Source organism: Triturus cristatus, chromosome 11 (genome assembly GCF_964204655.1).
Source record: "Triturus cristatus chromosome 11, aTriCri1.1, whole genome shotgun sequence".
Taxonomy (NCBI): domain Eukaryota; kingdom Metazoa; phylum Chordata; class Amphibia; order Caudata; family Salamandridae; genus Triturus; species Triturus cristatus.
The window spans coordinates 737,275,488-737,294,951 of NC_140594.1; the positions used below are offsets into that span (position 1 = coordinate 737,275,488).

The following is a 19,464-nucleotide window of genomic DNA, read 5'->3' on the forward strand; positions in this document are numbered from 1 at the left end:
AGCTCAAACTGTCAGGCCAAGGCCTTCCGGAACCAGAACACAAGCAACCCAGGACTGGTTTTGCCCTTGTTATAGGCTCTTCAGCCGGTTACATGTTGGTTCCAGTAGCACGGTGAGCTTGAGACCTATGTCTGAGCATACTCAGTGCACTTAAGACGTCAGATGCAAAAAACAACAAGGTGATTGATGGAATACTTGAATTAATTTCAGCCACTGGCAATCACTCAGAGTCGCATCCCAATCCTTCATGTTGTGTCCACCATGCTTCCTCAGTTTGGATCCAGCCATTTGCAAATAAGTCTTGACCCTGTTGCTCATGGAAACAGTCCAGCCCAAACTGCCAGGCCAAGTTGTCCCTGAACCTGACCACAAGCAATCCAGGACGAGTTTTGCCCTTACTATGTATTGGGATGTGCCAGAACGTACTTCAGAGCTGAGGTTAATTGAAGCATTCCATCCATCACCTTATTGTTTTTGCATCTGAGTCAATGGCTGGCATGGGGTTTATCACAACAAGGGAACTGAAACCATTGATGTGTTAACAGACAAATGTTGTCTATGCTTTGGTTGGTTTCAATGTGGGACAGTACAGTTACACTGTAGGTTATTGTATTTTCCTTTATACTGCACCTCATACCCCTGACGAAGCCGGAAGTGGATTTGGGTAGTTTGATAGCATGCTACTCCATTGGTTGTGCAACGCTGCAAGGATGTGGGTTCATAGTTTAGCCACATGGGAAATGTTGTTATGCTATGCATAATGCATTAAAGGGTGGTATTATTGTGCCACAAGTATCCACATATAAGCATAGAGTGGAGTGAAGACAAGCAGGTTACAGAGTTATAAATCCCGCTACTCAAAATAGTTGTGTTCAGTTGGACAAGTGTGGGTTTACAGTGAGGCCAACGTCATAGGTGTTTTGTTGTTGTGAGTGATCACTGAAGTAGTGCCTCTATTGTGTCATAATGATCTTGTAGCTGTGCTTATCACTGGAGTGGAGTGACGGAAAGTTTGTGATACATTTTTATTTGCTATTACATGCTATCATTGTGTGGGCACTGATTCTACTTTGTGGGACAGATAGGACTTGATACTGTATTGTGTCAGGGATTTTCTCTGGTAAGAATAATCGGGTATTTATTCCTTCTTGAATTTCAAGAGATCTCAGATATTTCTTCTTTTTGCCAGAACTGAGTTCCAGAGTTTGGTTGCCTGATTAGAGAAGGAGGTTCCACCTCAGGGGCTTACCATTTTCTCCAGGAATTTGGCCAAGAAAATGGGATTGGAAATCGCACTGTTCAGAAAGGTGGTGTCGAGCACAGGCTTCTCAAGTAATGGGGAGAAAATAATTGGTTATAGTGCAAAATTTACGGGATCGATTTGAAGGATACCATTGATAGCATCAACCATTACCTGAGTGGTTGGAGATTTAATACATGTATAGTTTTAGCTGGACATGTACCTTGCAGTCAGCCAAATCATTACCGCTCTGTGAATAATCTGGAAAAAATGTGAGATTGGTGAATGTTAAACATAGGCATCTCTCTTGAAGATCTTCACCTCACTGCAGAAAAAAAGCTGTGGCGAGGGAGGTAGAGAGTTAAATGTAGTCCTGTGTGTAGAGCTTCTTCTTTGGAAGTCTTCTGCAGGATATTTATGGGTCACAGTGCTACAACACAAATGTACAATTTAGAAATAACTAACCTATCAATATTTTCCATGAAATTAGGAGAATATTCATTTTTATCTGTGGCGCTTCATACTGCTCTGGTTTTGGGTCCCTCAACATGCCCAAACCCATTCTTTTGATATTAGATGGGTTGGGAATTTGGAAGGTATTGTATAATTTTGTGGTTCTTGTAAACAATTAATTAAGAAAAATAGTGAATATTGTGAATTAGTTGTATGTTTTCAGCCACACACTGCTAAACAGAAATTGGCCATTTTTGGCCGTACATTCTGTTTTTCCCATCCTGCAAATTAGATCATGTAGCACAGCGTCTCAAACTATTGGCATTGCAACAGTCATTGGAGTAATGAGGGACCTTTAATGGGATGTGTCTCTAATATTAAATAGGCCCTCCTCATTGTGCGTTTTCAGAGTGCGCACAAGGGGTAGAATATGTTGAGAAGATATGGCCCAGCTAGTCTTTCTCAAGGGAACCCAATTATCAGGTAGTGCATACGTGAATTTACTGCTTTTGAGGTACATTGCTTTTTCTGCTTTGGTAGGCTATGAAATAATTGATTATCTCACAAGTTTCAGTAAAGCAATGCTGCAAAACCTTTGGAATGTATCCAATATATAAGGATAAATTCACCATTTGGTCGTGGTTGCTTTACAATTTTCTGGAGGAAGACTTTTTACGCTCTCACTAGGGCGGCTGGGCACCCCTTAGACTAGGATTTTATGCCGTGTGTGCATCACAAAAGTGACGCAAATCGACGCAAAATCTTTTTGTACCTATTTACGTTCCGGCGCAAAACTTGTTTTGCACTGGAAAATCCCCTAAAAGTAACGCAAAGTGTCACATAGCGCAGCTTTGCATTACCTAGCTTCAAGGGGGCGTACCATGGGTGGAGCATGGGCATTCCCATGCAACCCCCCAAGTTTTCTGCTGCACAACTCTATTTACTTAAAAAAGTAGACCTGGTTTTGTGGCAAAAAACTGCGCCCATTTCAAATAGGCACTATGAAAGAAAAATGCTTTCATTTCGCCTTCCTTTTCTGATTCTACATGTGTGCTGCACTGTACAGCACTCATGCAAAGAGGGAAATGGTTTAAAGTTAGTCTAAGCATAGTATTTTGTACTAGAAGGGTATCCTAGTTCAAAACCTATGCTAGACTCAATGAGACACCCTTGCACTGTAGTGCATAGGTGTATCAGTGGTGCATGGCAGAACTTTTCTTTGCCGGCGCTAGAGAGTGTGCCATATTTCTGTAAAATATGGAGCTCTCCTGCTCTCTCCTTCTCACGCAGTGCAGCATTTGCAGCTGCTGAACTGCGCTGCATGATACCCTAGCAAATCTGGGCCTTGGGATTATTATCCACTACTTACAGTGTGCGCTTTATAAGCTCCGCTCATTCATTCATTCAAAGCTACCCATGGCAACCTTTGGTTTTCAGTCTAGTTTGCCCCTGGCTTTTCAGTTCATTACATCCATGTCATGCTTTTGCAAAAAACCCAAATATAATTCAGCCATAGAATGCACACAGAGCCCTATTCACAAAGATATTTTGTACCATAAACATATGCGTACAGAAGACAATATCTCCATTTATGCTTTTCAGGAATTTTAAAAAGGATTACTGGCAGAGATAAATGGATATCCTACTGTGGATTTCTCCAGTACAAGCGCAGGGAATATCTCAGTCATGAATCCCACTCTAGGGATGAGAAGGGGGCTTTGCAAAGCATGATTTCGCTTTTAAATCCCTGAACACCCTCAAACGTGTGCTTGTGGGCATTTCCAAACTGTGACCCTTTCACTAACTGAAACTGATCATAAAGTTGGGCGAGCCAAAGATTAGAGTCATTCCCTTTCCACAGGCCACATTACACTTATGGATAGCAGACCCTATTTGCGCCGCGGAACACCTTTAACGAGGTGCTCTTGGCGTAAACCGGAACAAAGTGCCCAATTACATGTAATGCACTGCTCCAAGGCAGCCGCAAACTGGGAGCTGCCATGAGGGCAGGGTATTAGTGAAAGGCGGAGTGGCTCTTTGAAGGAGCCACTCTGTCACTCACAGTGCAGGCGGCATCCCACCTGCGCCTCACAGGTGGGCAATGATCCCTCCGCAGGCCAGTGCAGACAGTAACTCCGGCGTCCTTTTTAGGTGCCATATGTCATTTTCAGTTGTGTCCCTATAGAAATGGGCTTTTTGTGCAGATTTCTTGTGATACTTCCGGTTGGTACTTCTGGGAATTTGTGCGAATAGAAAAAAAATTAGATAGTATGGTCTTACTTTACTTTTTTTTGTGAATAAGGTCCACAGTATTTATCTACTAAAATGTTTTTCCAGTTGTGATACTGTTGGATTTTATTTAGGAGCAGCCTAAAATGATTGAAAAAAAAGAGAAAAAAGTAGATTAGGTGGAAGTGAACAGCGTGCATGTAATAGGACACGTATAACAGTAGGAACTTTCACCAGCCTGTAGAGTTCCACATTGAACGTTCTGAAACGCAAAGTATGTAATGTACCACTAATTGTTTTTTGTGCGAAAAATTGTGCTATTTGCTCTCTGGTATGTGTGGGGTTCAATATGCACTCCTAATTTCTTATGCACCAGTAATATTTAAAAGTGTCTATTCTTCCAGACACTGTTTCTTTCATAGAAGGACTAATGTTTTACATACAATTGATCATTTTTTGTATTGGGAACTGCAATTCTTTTCATGATTTATACACTGGAAAAGATTGTAGTAAAGGACTGGGGCCAGATGTAAGACCATAGAAAAATTTGCGACTTGCAATTTGCGCTCGATTGTGAGTCGCAAGTTGCGAGTCGCAATTTACTATGTACAACATTGTCAGAGACACTGATTGTGATTCCCAATGGGGTCACAAAATGTGAGGCTCTTTAATATGATTGAGGCACCCGCATGTTGCGACCCCATTAGGAATGGCTGGCCCTCCCAAGGACGGTGGCTTGCTGGCCTCAGTAGACCACCATGTCTGGGACTGCTTTTAAATAAAGTAGCTTTTATTTTTTAATGCAGCCCGTTTTCCTTAAAGGAAAATGGGATGCATTAAAAAAACATAAAAATGAAACGTTTTCATTTCATTTTATAAGGACAAGCAGAAATCCCAAGGACCACTGCCTACCCTTTAAAAACATTTTTGCATGCATTTGCAAAGGGGAAGGGGTCCCCTGGGGACCCCCTCCCATTTGCAAATGCATTACCACCACCTACTTGAAGTAGGTGGTACTTGAGAGTGTTTTGCGACCGCAATTGCGGTCACAAAACATTAGTGCATGGGTTAGAGAGTCACTATTAGGAAGAGAACGCCCCTTCCAAATAGCGAGTCTCTAAACACTTTTTTTGCGTGTCACAAATCATTTGCGACTCGCAAAATTGTGTTAGTACATGGCCATACCAATTTTAGCTTGCGCAAACGAGTCGCTAAATCATTTGCGCATGCTAAAATTGGTCATACATCTGGCCCTAGAACTTTTTGGTGTTAAAAGCATCACAATTGAGGATGCAAACAGTGTCAGCCTGGCCTCTCTGATAATCAGTCTGCGCCTCATGGGCTGGTCCAACAGCTCAGTGTGTGGGCTGCTTTTTTAGCCATCTGTGGACTTGTTATATGGTCTTGTGGGCCGTTTTTCAGTTTTTTTACAAATTAATCAAGTCTCAGATACCTTACAAAACACCTGTACAGCTTGTCGTTGTAAGTTAAAAACTACCCCAATTTACAAATGCGGACCCCTTTTTAGCTTTTTGATTCATCAAATAAGAGCCACCTTTATTTTGGTGCCCAGCAGTGCTTAATTTGTAAAATAATAAATGCTGGTGCCTGAAGGACTTCTCAGAAGCCCGAGGCCGGTGCAATGAAAAGTTGACTCGTGGAATACCGAGGCTGCATAGTCTTAAAGCACGTGATGGCTCTTTAGTCCACCACCACACAGTCCCTGCCCATATATCCCTTGCTCATCGGACCCTACTTTCCCGCTATGTGACGGTCTTTCCGTCTTTCTTTTTATGCTTTGTGTTTGTTCCCTTTTTTGCTCTTGGTTGATGTCTTGAGGTGGAAAAATAAGTGCCAGTTCCCAAAAATGAGTGCCGGTGTTCCCCCACCGGCAACCACAAGCTCAAATGAAGCACCGGTGTCCTGGCCTATTTTGTGTTATCGTCCGACCCTGGCTCCAAATTCCAAACTGTGAGGCTTATTGACAAGCCCATTGTACCACCGGTGCATCGCTTTTTTCAATATTACAACACAAATTTGTGCTGCGAAAAATACAGTGAACTTCCCCTGGTGTAACTGATGCCTTTGTTTAGCACTGCTGTTCCATCTGGAAGCTTCAAGCTGTTGGTCATCTGTTTGTGAAGCAGAGGAAAGTAAGAGTGTGATAAAAAAGAGAAGTTAGTCAATATAAATCTGAGAGCATTTTGCTTGAAACTGTCAAGTACTGAACGATAGTCCTTGACTGGGTGTTACAGGGTGAACCTGCTGATCAAGAAGCCATTTTAAGTGGTTATAACTAGAAGTGCACAGCAATTAAGCTAACAAATGTTACGTTGAAATGTAGCTTGGGCGCGGAGCGGTGGGCTACTGCGAAAGGGCAGAAGGCACTACGTCCATCTTTTTTTTTTTTTTTTTTTTTTTTATAAAAACCTTTATTTTCAAAAGTCTGGACACAGCTATTCAGCCGACAACCCGGAGGTTCGGCAGCTTCGATAAAGAGGAACAGAGACGCGTCCACAGTACAGTGAAGGAGGAGTGCAAAGATTCCATTTTTTAAATAAACACAAAACACACAACAACCCCCAGCAAGGCAAGAACACTGAATGCCCATGGTGATAGCCCCCCAGGGGAGGCAGGACCCCAATCTTCTACCATTTACAGTACTGTGAAAAGAGGAAGAAGGGGGACAGCAGAGGCCAAAGAAGTCCATTAACCATACTGAGCTGGAAAGAAGGTTAGGAGGAAAGCTGTTCCTCGGGGGGATCCAAATCAGGGGCAAGACAAATTCCCCCCCTGTATTGATTCCACCGCCCCCAGATGGCGTGCCACTTCCGAGGGCGGCCTCTAGCGCAATATACCGTCTTCTCCCTTAGCATACTCCAGTCCATATTTTCTTTCCACGCGGTCAATGTGGGGGGCCCCACGGATCCCCACAATCGCGCTATAACTCTCTTAGCGACCATGTTACCCAGAGTCACCCATTGGGTCTGCGCCGCATTATGATCAGTGGGCCCCCAGACATTCAGGAGACAACACCGCGCTTCCGGCTGCATAGCAATGCCCGTCACCTCCCCCATCACTGCATGGACTCTCCTCCAGAATTCCGTGATGACACCACATTCCCAAATGATATGCAGGAAAGTACCCACCATACCACATCCCCTCCTGCATAGGCCGTCCTCCGAGAATCCCATGTGAACCAGCCTTGGCCCCGTCACATACACTTGATGCAGTATTTTAAGCTGCACCAGCCTCAGACGCGACGGGATCGCAACCTCCTTAGGAGAGGAAACAGCAGACTGCCAATCCTCGTCATCCAACTCGAGGCCATCCCTAGACCACTGGTCCCTCAACCCCAGAAGCATATCCGCCCGGACATTGATCAGTTTCTTATAGATGAGCGAGATCGTGCTCTCGGGCATATGGCCATCAAGGACCCGGTCCTCCAAAGGAGAGGACTCAGGCACCTTCTCACCCTCTATGAGGACTGATCGGAGGGCGTGACGCACCTGAATATAGTGGAAAAACTCAGATGGCCCCAGCTCATACTCCTTCTGCAACTCTTCAAAGGACTTCACCCTCCCCTTAATCAGGACATCTCCGACCCTGGAGATGCCGATCAAGTCCCATTTGTCAAAGCCTTTTGTGTGCCAAAGCCTACCCAGTCTCTCAGATTCAAACAGCGGGGTAGCGAGGGTGAGCCTATCCTTCCAGCCCAGCGAGTCAGTTGCCATCTTCCACACACGCACCGCCACACCAGTGGGCCCCGTGAGGGACGAGTCCAGGGACCGCGAATACAACGCCCTGTAATAGTTACCACCACGCAGCAACCACCTGTCCATGGCATACCCAGGGCTGAGGGCAGGGCCATAAAACCCATGATTAATCGCACTCAGCTGGGTGGCCCAATAGTACCGTCGGATGTCTGGAAGCGCAATACCCCCGTCGTACCATGGAAGCGTCAACTTTGCAATAGCTATTCGCGGCCGCCCGTCCCACAGCAACGTTCGTTGGAGGCCTTCGACCTCCCGAAAGTAGTTGGCCGGTACCCAATCCAAAGTATTCTGCAGTGCGTAGAGGAACCGGGGAAGAGACATCATTTTGAACAGGGCCGCGCGCCCAACGAGGGAGAGCGGCAGCCTCCGCCAGCCCTCCACATCCCGCCTCAGGCGCGCTAGGGGGGGGAGCAGGTTCCTCTCATATCGCACGGCAGAGTCCATGGAGATAAAGATCCACAGATACACGAAGCCCTGCTGAGCAACCTGGATCGAACAAGTTCGAGGGATCGGTGGAACCTCGCCACTAAGAACATATAAATACGATTTACTCCAGTTGATAACGAGACCCGAGTTCCTACCGAAAGATGTGAGTACGTCACAGACCACTATAAGTGATTTCTTGGGTGAGGCAAGATACAACAGGATGTCATCAGCATAGAGCGATATACGGTCCTCGTGTTCAGGCGACCATCTAAGTCCCCGTATATCCGGGTGCCAGCGTATCCACGCAGCCAGCGGCTCAAGGGCGAGGGCAAACAACAATGGCGACAGGGGACAACCTTGCCGAGTACCCCTCCCAAGCTGAAACGGAGTCGACGCCCGGCCATTTACCACCACACTCGCGAGAGGGCCCTCATACAGCAACCCCACCCAGCTCACAAAACCGTGGCCAAAGCCGAACTTGGTCAACACGGCCCACAAATATGCCCATTCCACCGTGTCAAAGGCCATCGTGGCATCGAGAGACGCCACAATAGCTGGTTCACGCAGCGTGCCCGCCCTGGCGATTACACCATGAAGGCGCCGAAGATTTAACGCTGTGTTACGGTGCGGGATGAATCCGGATTGATCCGGGTGGACCAAGTCACCGAGTACCCTAATCAACCGGGCCGCCAGGATTTTAGCCAGAATTTTCGGCTCTGCGTTAAGGAGTGAGATAGGCCTATACGAGGCGCACTTATCTCGGGGTTTGCCCTCTTTGTGTATAACCACAATCGTCGCCAGTCGCTTATACAACGGGAGGGCCCCACTCCCCCGCGCCTCCACGAACATGGCGCGCAGGTGAGGGGCAACCCTATCCGGAAACAGCTTGTACAGGTCGACCGGCAAGCCGTTCGGACCCGAGGCCTTGCCCGAGTTCAACGCGCGGATAGCCCCCGCCACCTCATCGACCGTTATGTCACCATCTAGATCGTCCCTATCTATATCAGAGAGACAGGGCAATGCGATATCACGCAGGAGGTCACGCGAGTCCTCGGGCGGCCTGTCCGACACTGAGGCATAAACCATACGGAAATAGTCCGAGAAACACTGCACAATCCTCTCAGGTTCCACAATCACCTCTCCCCCCTCTCCCGTCAACTCCGGCACTACTCTATTGACCCGTTCTTTTTTGTCCAGCCAAGCCAGGAGTTTCCCGGCCTTGTCACCAACATCATACAGACGGCCCTGCTGTTCCCTACCGAGGGTCTTAGCGGCATTCGTCACCAGGTCCTTATACTCGGATTGCTTCAAGCACAGCTCATGCAGTGAGGCCTCTGTAACCTCCTCCTCCAGCGCTCCCTCCAAAGCCGTGATCTCCTCCTCAACCTGCAAAACCTCGCCATCTCTCCGCCGCCTGGCAGCCACTACAAGGGAGAGGGCTTCCCCTCGCAGCACGGTCTTAAATGCTTCCCACAGCGACACTGCCGAGTCCACGGATCCCTGATTGTCCTTGAAAAAATTATCTACTGTCTTTACCAGCGCGCTGCGCATCTTGGGGTCTCGGAAATACCAAGGGTTGATAGGGGCCACCCTTCCCCCTCCCTCTCGACCCAGATCCAGCCTGACCCACACCGGCGAATGGTCAGATATACCACGCGCCATGTGCCTGGCCTCAGACACCAATGAGGCATGCGCAGCCAGAGTGAGTAGGTAGTCAATCCTGGAAAGGCTACCATGCGCCCCGGAGTGGAAAGTGTATTGGCTCTGTGTGGGGTGCCGGAGCCTCCAGCAGTCTATCAGGCCAAGCGTATCTAGAAAGTCTGGAAGCCACTTCTGAGCCCCCCCAGTGTCTCTGGGCGGGTATCTATCCAGCAGGCCGGAGCCAACAGCGTTGAAATCACCTCCCACTACAAGCATACCCCCCGGGAGATCCAGCAGGGCCCTACCCAGATCTGTGAACGTGGAGGCCTGCAGGGCCGGCGGGACATAAACCGAAACTAAAACCAAAGTTCTTCCTTCCCACCGCCCCGCCACCGCCAGAAATCTCCCCCTATCATCAACAATGGCGGAGTCCACCTCAAATGGTAGCGAGGCTCTGATGAGGATGCCCACACCCCGGGACCCAGAGGAGAATCCCGAATGAGCTATGAATTTATAACCCTTCCTATTCAGGGCATAGCACGTATTACCTATAAGATGCGTCTCCTGCAGCAGGGCAACATCCGGCAATGACCGTTTCAAGAATTGCAAAACAATCCCACGCTTAATGCGATCCCCCAAACCATTAACATTCCAGCTTATAACACTTAAACCCCTACCCCCCATCCCCAAACGTAAAGAGGCCCACCCCACACCCGAAGAGCCACCATGGAACAGTCCTGGAAATAATCACTATGCCTTGTGGAAACAAACCCCCCAACAACAAACCCAAAATCCCGGAAACCCCCCCCACCCTGCACCCCTGCTGCAGCTTACAAAGCCCCCCCAACTTGCAGTGTGCCTGTCGCCCTACCAAACCCAAAATCTACAAAAAGTACCCTAAGGGAGGAAAGAGCTCCCCTCGTCCTCCCACAACCTCCGTATTTACTGCAAGTCATTATCTAAAGTCAGTCCGAGTCAGTCCGGTTCCGAAGACATCAACCTTGTTCATCCCGGCCACTGTCCCCGTCTACGGCAGTGTTCTCTTCCGTGCGTCGTCGAGGCAGAGCGTCCAGCCATTCATCCGCCATGGCAGGCGACTCAAAGAAGAATGTTCGGTCTTCAAACACCACACGTAGTCTGGCAGGGAAGAGCATGGCGTATTTTAGTTCCCTCTCCCGAAGCCTCCTCTTCACCCCCAGGAAGCCCTGCCGCTGCCTCTGCACCTGCTGGGTGAAGTCAGGATAGAAATTCACCGACGCGTTCTGGAAGGGGACCGGGCCCGTTACCCTTGAGGCCTGCAGGATAGCGTCCCGGTCTCGAAAATGAAAGAGCCGGGCGACGATCGGCCTCGGTGTGGCTCCCACCTTGGGCCGCCCACCCGGCACTCTATGGGCCCGCTCAACTGCGAAGAACTTCCCTAGACCCTTAGGCTGCAGATGATTGAGCACCAAGTCCTCCACGAGCAGGTCCACTGAAGTCTCGTCCGAGGACTCCGGGACCCCGATAACGCGCACGTTGTTGCGCCTGGCCCGGCTCTCGAAGTCCTCCAGCCGACGGGCGGCGAGATCACTCTCGGTCCGCAACTTACGGACCTCGGTCTGCAGGTCCAAGACATCATCGGCGAGGCCCGTGGTCTTGATGTCCAGGGATTTGACCCGTTCATTTGTTTTGCCCAAATCCGCGCGGATCAGATTAACATCCACCAAGATGGTATCCACTTTGTGCTCCAGGGCATCAAACTGTCTCCCAATCGAAGTCTGCAGCCCGTCGAGTGCACCCATGACATCCTGCAGTGAGAGCTCCGGGGCCAAGGGTGAGGCAGTCTTCTGTGTGTCCGGGGACTGGCTCGGTGCACCCGGTGACCCCTTCTGCTGGGCATAGCGGTCCATGTTATTGGCTTGAGTGTAGGCTCCCCGCCTGGTGGCCTTGGGCTTCGGCCGGTCCACCTCTGCTTTGCCCGACATGGTGGGCTCAAGCAAGTCGGTTCACACAGGACTGCCCTCTCTCAGCGAGAGAGATCAGGAGTGCTCCGTCTTACGATGGGTCGCCAGTGTGGCATGCAGAGCGTCCAAATGATAATAAAGCAGACGCGAGCACTCCCTGGGCTGGGCAGACAAAAGGCGAGAAAGTGAAAGTGAAAGGATAGGGACCTCCGTCCGGCAGTTCACACCTCGCCTGGCCGCTGTTGTTCAATTAGAGGTCGGGCATCCTGCCAACTCGAGCCCCTGGCATCCCTCGGAGATGGGCCTCAATCTTCCGCCATGCATAACTCCGGTTCCCGGTGGGCGATTCGACCTCGGGTGGCATCGATCGCCTCCCTGACAAGTCATCTACACGATGCCATGCATACAAACAGGATTATATACAGGATAGACGACGGAGGGCACGAGGGTCTCGGGAGCTCAAAGCTCACGCGGCCATCTTGGTCAAGCGCTAGGCTCCTCCCCCCACTACGTCCATCTTAATGTATTTGTGTTCAGGGGAGTAGCTATCAATAGTCCGGCAGTTGCAATGACACTGGGGCCCAGTGGTGAGGGGCCATTACCACATTAAGGGTGTCTTTTACCATTAAACCGCGGCCCTTAGGGGTCCATGTCCCTTCATTGTTGGTCCGTGGCACCCTTACAATGCCACTGGTGGTGCTGAAGATAATGCTGCCAAATTTCACTCACCGATTGTAACCCTACAAAAAACAACTTACTAGGACTCCACAAGCTGACAAGTTGCAAAGATCCAAGATCAAAAACAGTCTGAGGGCTGAGACTAAGATGGAGAAGCTCACAGGTTACATTATGTTGCATTTTGTTGTGGTATTTCACGCTCTACTTAGGTTATGTTATGCTATTTTATTTTATGTTGCGGTACCAATAGCACAGACATGACTAACTAATAATCAAGTGGAGAACATGCTAAAGTTGTCAGAGGGGTATTACCTCAGTTTGCAAGATAAAGGGTAGTTTTTTTTTCAAATGATCCTGAAGGAGGCAAGTTAAGCAGTAGCAAACGCAGTTCCATCCTGAGACAATGAGACAGCTATGGTTCTACTCACTGAAATTGGAGTTGGGGATGACCGGCTATAGAATCATGCAAATGTATGAGAATTGAGTCATTGACGGTGTGATATTCCTACACAGCTTCTGCAGTTCATCCAAAAGACATAGTTCAAGGTTGTGTTTATCAAATAGAATATAAGTGTGGCCCAAAGTTGAAGGAAGAGCACTTTACCCAGAAGAGACAAAGCACTATCTTCTTTCAGCTGTTGAGGACTCCATTGATGCCAGGCGATAACAAACCAGTCCAGTAAAGTATGCTCTAAGATGCCCATGGAGAACTAATTAGAGAACATAGATGGACAATATTATCATTCGGCCACCCAGGCACTCCATTTGTTACAGTTTTCACCACCTGGGTAGATGTTATGACCTCGAATGTGTGTCTTCAGTAAGAATATCCAACCCCCTAAATGCCACACGCAATACTCAGAACTCGAATAATGCTGGTTCCAATTCCATCTGATTATTCTTATTTGCTCCCAGTATTTCTCTCTGATGTTTTGACTGCTTTCAGCAGCAGGAATTCATAGGTTGATGTACAAAGAATCTCGGGGTTGAGCACAGAGCATCGAATTCTGATTGTGCCCCATCAGAGCTATCTGGCACTCCTAATGGAAGAATCGCAGCGCTCACTCTGTCCCCTTCCCACCTGCGATTGCCAGCACCAGATAACAAAGACTGCGTTCATGCTAAACCTTTGGAGAAAAAACCTCCCAGGGCTGCTGAGGTATGGGGCCGAGCACCGCCTGTGACAGCCAAGTGAATTCTACCTCGAATGTTAAAGGCAGACTCAGTGTCTGCAGATAATGGCTGCACGGTAATAGCTTTCCCAGCCTGTGTGGAGCTTCCCTTTTCTGCATACGTGATCGCATTGTTTCCTGTCTGAACCACAGAGTGGAAGGTTTTGCCATGCTCACAGCCGCGTGCATTTCAGCTGCTTTAGCCAGTGCTTCTTACAATGTCTAACGTGATCTGCATAGACAAATTTAATTTCCCTCTCCATTAACTGAGAAATGAGCCAGGTGGAATTCAATTTTTAGGTCTTGCATAGGCAGCGCAGCTGCCTCTACGAGGCATCAAGTAATCAGCATTACTAGTGAAACTCCACCTATTGCATTTGTCTGTGTTTTGTTGCTTGCCATTGGTGGAATCTGGCATTGCTGTTCTTATCTCACTTATTGTTGGCTGGTGGTCCAATATGTCACTTTCATTGTCTTCCCTTTCTGGAGGAAGCAGCATGGACCAGCTACAGTTACCTTACATTGCTGGCTGTTATCTTTTTAATTAGGGACTACTTGTTTTCTTTGCTGCTTGCATTTCCACATCTGGCAGCTTTCTGGCAGCTTCCTGACCCCGCCCTCACCCCACGCAGTTTATTTATTTATATTTAATCTGCACAAGATCTCGGTTTATTTAATTATAATTAGATGATGCAGCCCAAGCTAAGACTCGAACCCTGTTTCCTGCTCCAAAGTCGGCATCGTTATATGTTGAACCACCTCCTCGCACCGTTTGTTAGTGCTGACTTTCCTGCTCTGACTTAGCTGGGTGCTAAGCTGCTGGCATCTGCATTGCACGTGAAGGGAATATGTCAGGACACTTAACAACGTGGCAAGGTCCATGACATTTTTCGCCAGGCAACTGATTTATTTTTTGGTAGCGTGCATTTAATTGGGATGGTCGCGGCTTGAATGTATGTGTGCAGTGGCAGTGCTGGTTTTAGAACCTCCACGTTTCGGGATTGGAACCGCCTCGGACTACTCACGTGCCCCCTCCTCTTGCATTATGTGAGGACATCTGTGCGATCGAATAATTTTCTACCGCCTAAGTTTATAGGCTGAAGTGTGTGGACAAGACATAGATCCTAGACTGCACTGAAAACAATTAGCAGTAGAAATAAGAAACTGTTGCTACTTTAACTTTGGGGAGACCGCGTGTGACCTGGTTTTCGCGCAATAAACAGACCACACCGTGTCTTAAGCGTAAAAGGCCATTTATTAGGACCAGGCTGCACAACAATAAACAATAACCAAACATTCCCTGAATAACAACTTCCCCACAACACTCCATAATCCTTCACTCCTTTCACCCACTCCACACTCCCCTTTTACACCACTCCATGCCCCTTCCGTTCCTCACCATTCCACAAACCTCCTTGCATCCTCCCCGCTCTCATCGGCCATTTAACTCATGCCTCCATTACCCCCACCTCGTTCACTCTTCCCCCCCCGAGGGATGGGTGTGCCCACTAATGACTCCCCCCACCCCTCCAAAGTACCGCCAGCCCTCGCAGCCTGTCCTAAACTGGCACGCTTTAGCCAACCCTAAACCCCAACCCAACTGCAGGGTGGGTGGGTGGCCTTCGCTAAACCCTCCCGATGGTGCCGAGCGCAGGAAGAGGAAGTCGCCTTCCTCCCCTGCGCTCTTATACCCACCCCCTAACTCCACCCTTTGACCCTACCTGATCCTCCCCTGCGCGAATGACCCCGGGGGAAGACTAGTTTACGACTCTGCTTCCCCCGGGGCCCGGCATCGCGCAATAAACAGACCACACCGTGTCTTAAGCGTAAAAGGCCATTTATTAGGACCAGGCTGCACAACAATAAACAATAACCAAACATTCCCTGAATAACAACTTCCCCACAACACTCCATAATCCTTCACTCCTTTCACCCACTCCACACTCCCCTTTTACACCACTCCATGCCCCTTCCGTTCCTCACCATTCCACAAACCTCCTTGCATCCTCCCCGCTCTCATCGGCCATTTAACTAATGCCTTCATTACCCCCACCTCGTTCACTCTTCCCCCCCCCGAGGGATGGGTGTGCCCGCTAATGACTCCCCCCACCCCTCCAAAGTACCGCCAACCAGGTAGCCCCCTTTAGGGTGGATACCTGCCCCACCCCCTAGGCCGGGACCACGCAGACACCGCCCCCCCCCCCGCTCACACATCCCTGCGACACCAGATTGCCTCATTCCAGAGCTTGCTGACCACATCTCTCATTTCCATCATGTAGTACGCGTTCCCCATTCTGGAAAGATGCACCCCGTCATACCTAAAAAGTAGCGGTTCCTCCAGTCGCAGTCCCGGGTGACTGATCACCTTAATGTCTTGTTCACCACAAAAAACGCGCATTGCCCTGTTAAGTTTCTGTCTCGCCTTTTCAATTGCCCCATGCTTAATAGCGCCTCTCCAGATTCTCCTCGGAACAAATTCAGTCCAGGCAATGCAAGTCCCTGCCAGCCTGTGCTTCAGTACCTCCAAGTCTCTTTGCATCAGCTGTAAAAGCTCCAAACCCGACAGCCGAACCAAATCATTCTCCCCCAAATGGACGATCAACAGATCCGGGCAACCCTTCTGTGGGACCATCTTCGCGAGCCAGGGCAGTAGTGCCCCCCATCGCATTCCCCCTTTTCCCCACCAGTGCACCTCGTGATGTTGTCCTTTGAGTCCCAGGTTACGGCCGTACACCTGTTGCTCCGCATATTTCGATGCCCAGTGCACAAAGGAATGCCCCACAATCCATGTGACCGTCTTGGCCCCAGGCCCTCCCACGCAACCCAAGGGAGAAACAAATGTTAGATACACACAGAAAAGAAGCCACCCCCCATCCCCCACAGTCTCCATCTCTCTACGACTAGCCCCATCACTTCCTCACATACCGCTCACAGCACCGCAACCTCCTTCTACCAATCTACCGAATCCTATCCCAGGACCACCCCAGCCGGGCCGCCGCCGTTGCCGCCCCAATCTGAAACAAGTGAGTTCCAAACCCTGCCGGCTCCAAACCCACACGCACCAATGCCATGCGCAGCACTGCCAACAACTGCCCCGCCGTCACCCGTGCCCCTGACCTATGACAGAAAATCTCTCCTTCCCCTACCTGCGTAGCCAGTACAAATGACCTCCATTCAGCCACCGGGCATACACTCCCACCACCATTCTCATTCAACCACACCCACTTGCCCCGGCCCAACTGATCTGTTTTGGACCGCCCCAGCCAAATGCCCAGGCGCCCAGCATCCAATCTGATCTCCTCATACCTCCGCCCCTCCCCCGCACGTGTGCCCAACAATTCTGAAACACCCCAAAAAACATCCAAATCATACACAAGCCAAAGATCCGAACCTCAAACTCCTCATAACAACAGAGCGGTAACGCCGCAACCAACCAGACCAACACCTCAAACGTTATAGCCTCCCTCGGAAGAGTCCCCCCCCGCTCTCTCCCTGCTCCAACCCCGTAGCACCCTACTCACAATTACACTCTTTGTAGGGTCAAAACCAAAAAACAAACAACAATAAAATGACACTCCTGCCAACTTCCCTGAAATGGTTGCAGCCGACAACCCCTTGTCCATGCAGTGCAGTACAAACTGTAACACTCCTCGCTCCACCGTCGCCTGTTCCCCAGAGGCAGAATCCCTGCTCCAGCCCATAAAAGCTCCAAACTCCGCCCACGCCAGTCTGTAGGTCCGCCTGGTGGTAGCAGCAACAGAATTCTCCACTAGGCCTACCACCCTCACTCCCCCAGGGCCCAAATGCCATCCGGCAGCCCCGTCTTGCACAGATCCGCTCCAGGTGCCAATCGCCGGAATCGCTGCCACTGCGAACGAGACAAAGCATCCGCAATGTCATTATTCGCCCCCGGCACATGCTTGGCTCGAAAAATCACATTCAGACGCAAACACTTCAGCATGAAACTTCTCAACAGACGCAACACCCTCAGATCCCTTGCCCTCTGTCGGTTGACCAACTCGACCACCGTCATGTTGTCCATATGGAACAACACCGCCCTGTTCTGAAACTCGGGACCCCACACTTCAAGAGCCACCAACAAAGGGAAGAATTCCAAAAACGCAATGCTCCTCCCCTGCTTCATCCAGTGATCCGGCCAAGTCTCGGCGCACCACCTCCTATCCCAGAAAATGCCAAAACCAGCCGCCCCAGCCGCATCAGAGTAAATTTGGATTTGCCAAACCGTTCTTTCCTCCACAAAGTCCAAAGACACCCCATTGAATTCCATCAAGAACAGCCATGTCCGCAGATCCGCCCTCACACCCATGGTGATCCTGACCCTGTGGTGTGGAAGCACTGCCCCCGACATGGCCATGCCGAGCCGCCTGCAGAACGTCCGTCCCGCCCTGACCACCCTGCACGCAAAGTTCAAGAACCCCAACAGCCGCTGCACCGCCCTCAACGCCATCCTCTTCTCACCAATCGCCCATTGGAGACACTCCTGAATTTCCACCACCTTTGCGGCCGGGAGCCTCGCTGTCCACTGAATGGAATCCAGCTCAATGCCCAAGAATGTCAACACGCAACACAGCCCACTCGTCTTTTCAGGTGCCAAAGGGACCCCAAATTGCCTCGCCAACTCCTGGAAACCTGTCAGAGCCCTGCCACAGTCCCCGGAACGCGCCCTCCCGAGGAACAGGAAATCGTCCAGATAGTGCGTGACATCCCGATGCCCACTCAGCTGCGTAAATGCCCACTGCAGGAAAGTGCTAAACATTTCGAACAATGCGCATGAAATCGCACACCCCATGGGCAGGACTTTGTCCACGAAGATGGCCCCCCCGAACTGCATTCTGAGGAGCGCAAAATCCGCAGGGTGAATGGGCAGCAGGCGGAAAGCCGACTTCACATCACATTTCGCCAATTCCGCCCACGGCCCACACACCCGCACAAGGCGGATCGCATCATCCACCGACGCATAAAGCACCCGTGAATCCTCCTTCGCGATGAAATCGTTCACAGACTGTCCCTCTGGCCACGAAAGGTGATGAATCATGCAAAACTCACCCTCCTCCTTTTTCGGCACCACCCCCAACGGAGAAATAATCAAATCCTCCATCGGCCAGGCATAAAAGGGGCCCGCAATCCTCCCTTCCTCCACTTCCTTCAAGAGTTTGGCCGCCACCACCCCCGGCAATTCCTGCGCTGATCTGAGATTGTCGGCCCATCTCCGTGATCTGGGACCTTGATAACCGACCCGAAAACCTTCCGTAAAGCCCCACTGAATCTTCAAGGCGGCCTCCCTATCCGGGTAAAGGGAGAGCCACGGGGCCATCGCCTCCACCTTAACCGGTGTAGGAGCCCTTCTGTCCAGCTTGTCCCCGACCCTTGGAATTCCTCCATTGTTCGGAAGGAGTGGTGAGCGTAAAACATTGCGTAAGGGGGTGCTTCCCCCCGCACTTAGAACATTTGTGCTTGAACTTGCACGGATACCTGGAACAATATCCCCGATTGTAGCTCCAACAGGCCCCAGTATTGTAAGTGCCGGGCTTGCTGGCCTGTCCTGCGCCCCCTGTACTTGTTGCGTTCCCTCCCGCCCCACCGTGAGCGGGACGCGACTGAAAAGACCGGTACGTTACTGGCAAACCACTAGCCGTGTGCGTCGATGCTGAGGAATGCGTTGACGCCATCCATTGCATCCATAATTCCTGGTCCACCTCACCCCAATGCTTCTCGGGGTTTGCGCTAACCCGCGCCCTGAACTCCTCATCATAACTCAGCCAGGCGAAACCCCCAAACTGCATTTGAGCCTTCCTAATTATGTCCACATACTTCCATAATGCAATCGCCCTGTCAGGATGTTTCTCGCAATAAATGCTGGCATAAATAAGAAATGCCGAGGTCCA

At 50.0% G+C, this 19,464-nt stretch overlaps 2 protein-coding genes across 9 annotated transcripts in view; one reads left to right on the forward strand and one right to left on the reverse strand.

Moving 5' to 3' along the window:
* DOCK10 (dedicator of cytokinesis 10) overlaps positions 1–19,464 on the forward strand; it is a 1,791,775-nt gene that overhangs the window by 444,347 nt on the left and 1,327,964 nt on the right. The gene's annotated exons all lie outside the window — the stretch shown is intronic.
* On the reverse strand, positions 15,765–16,448 carry LOC146785391 (uncharacterized). The gene has a single exon (XM_085635134.1). The coding sequence runs from the start codon at positions 16,446–16,448 to the stop codon at positions 15,765–15,767; it is 684 nt and encodes a 227-aa protein (XP_085491260.1).

Bases quoted from the DNA above. Each gene is read 5' to 3' on its own strand.
- LOC146785391 (XM_085635134.1), bottom strand. From the start codon at position 16,448: ATGGAGACTGTGGGGGATGGGGGGTGGCTTCTTTTCTGTGTGTATCTA.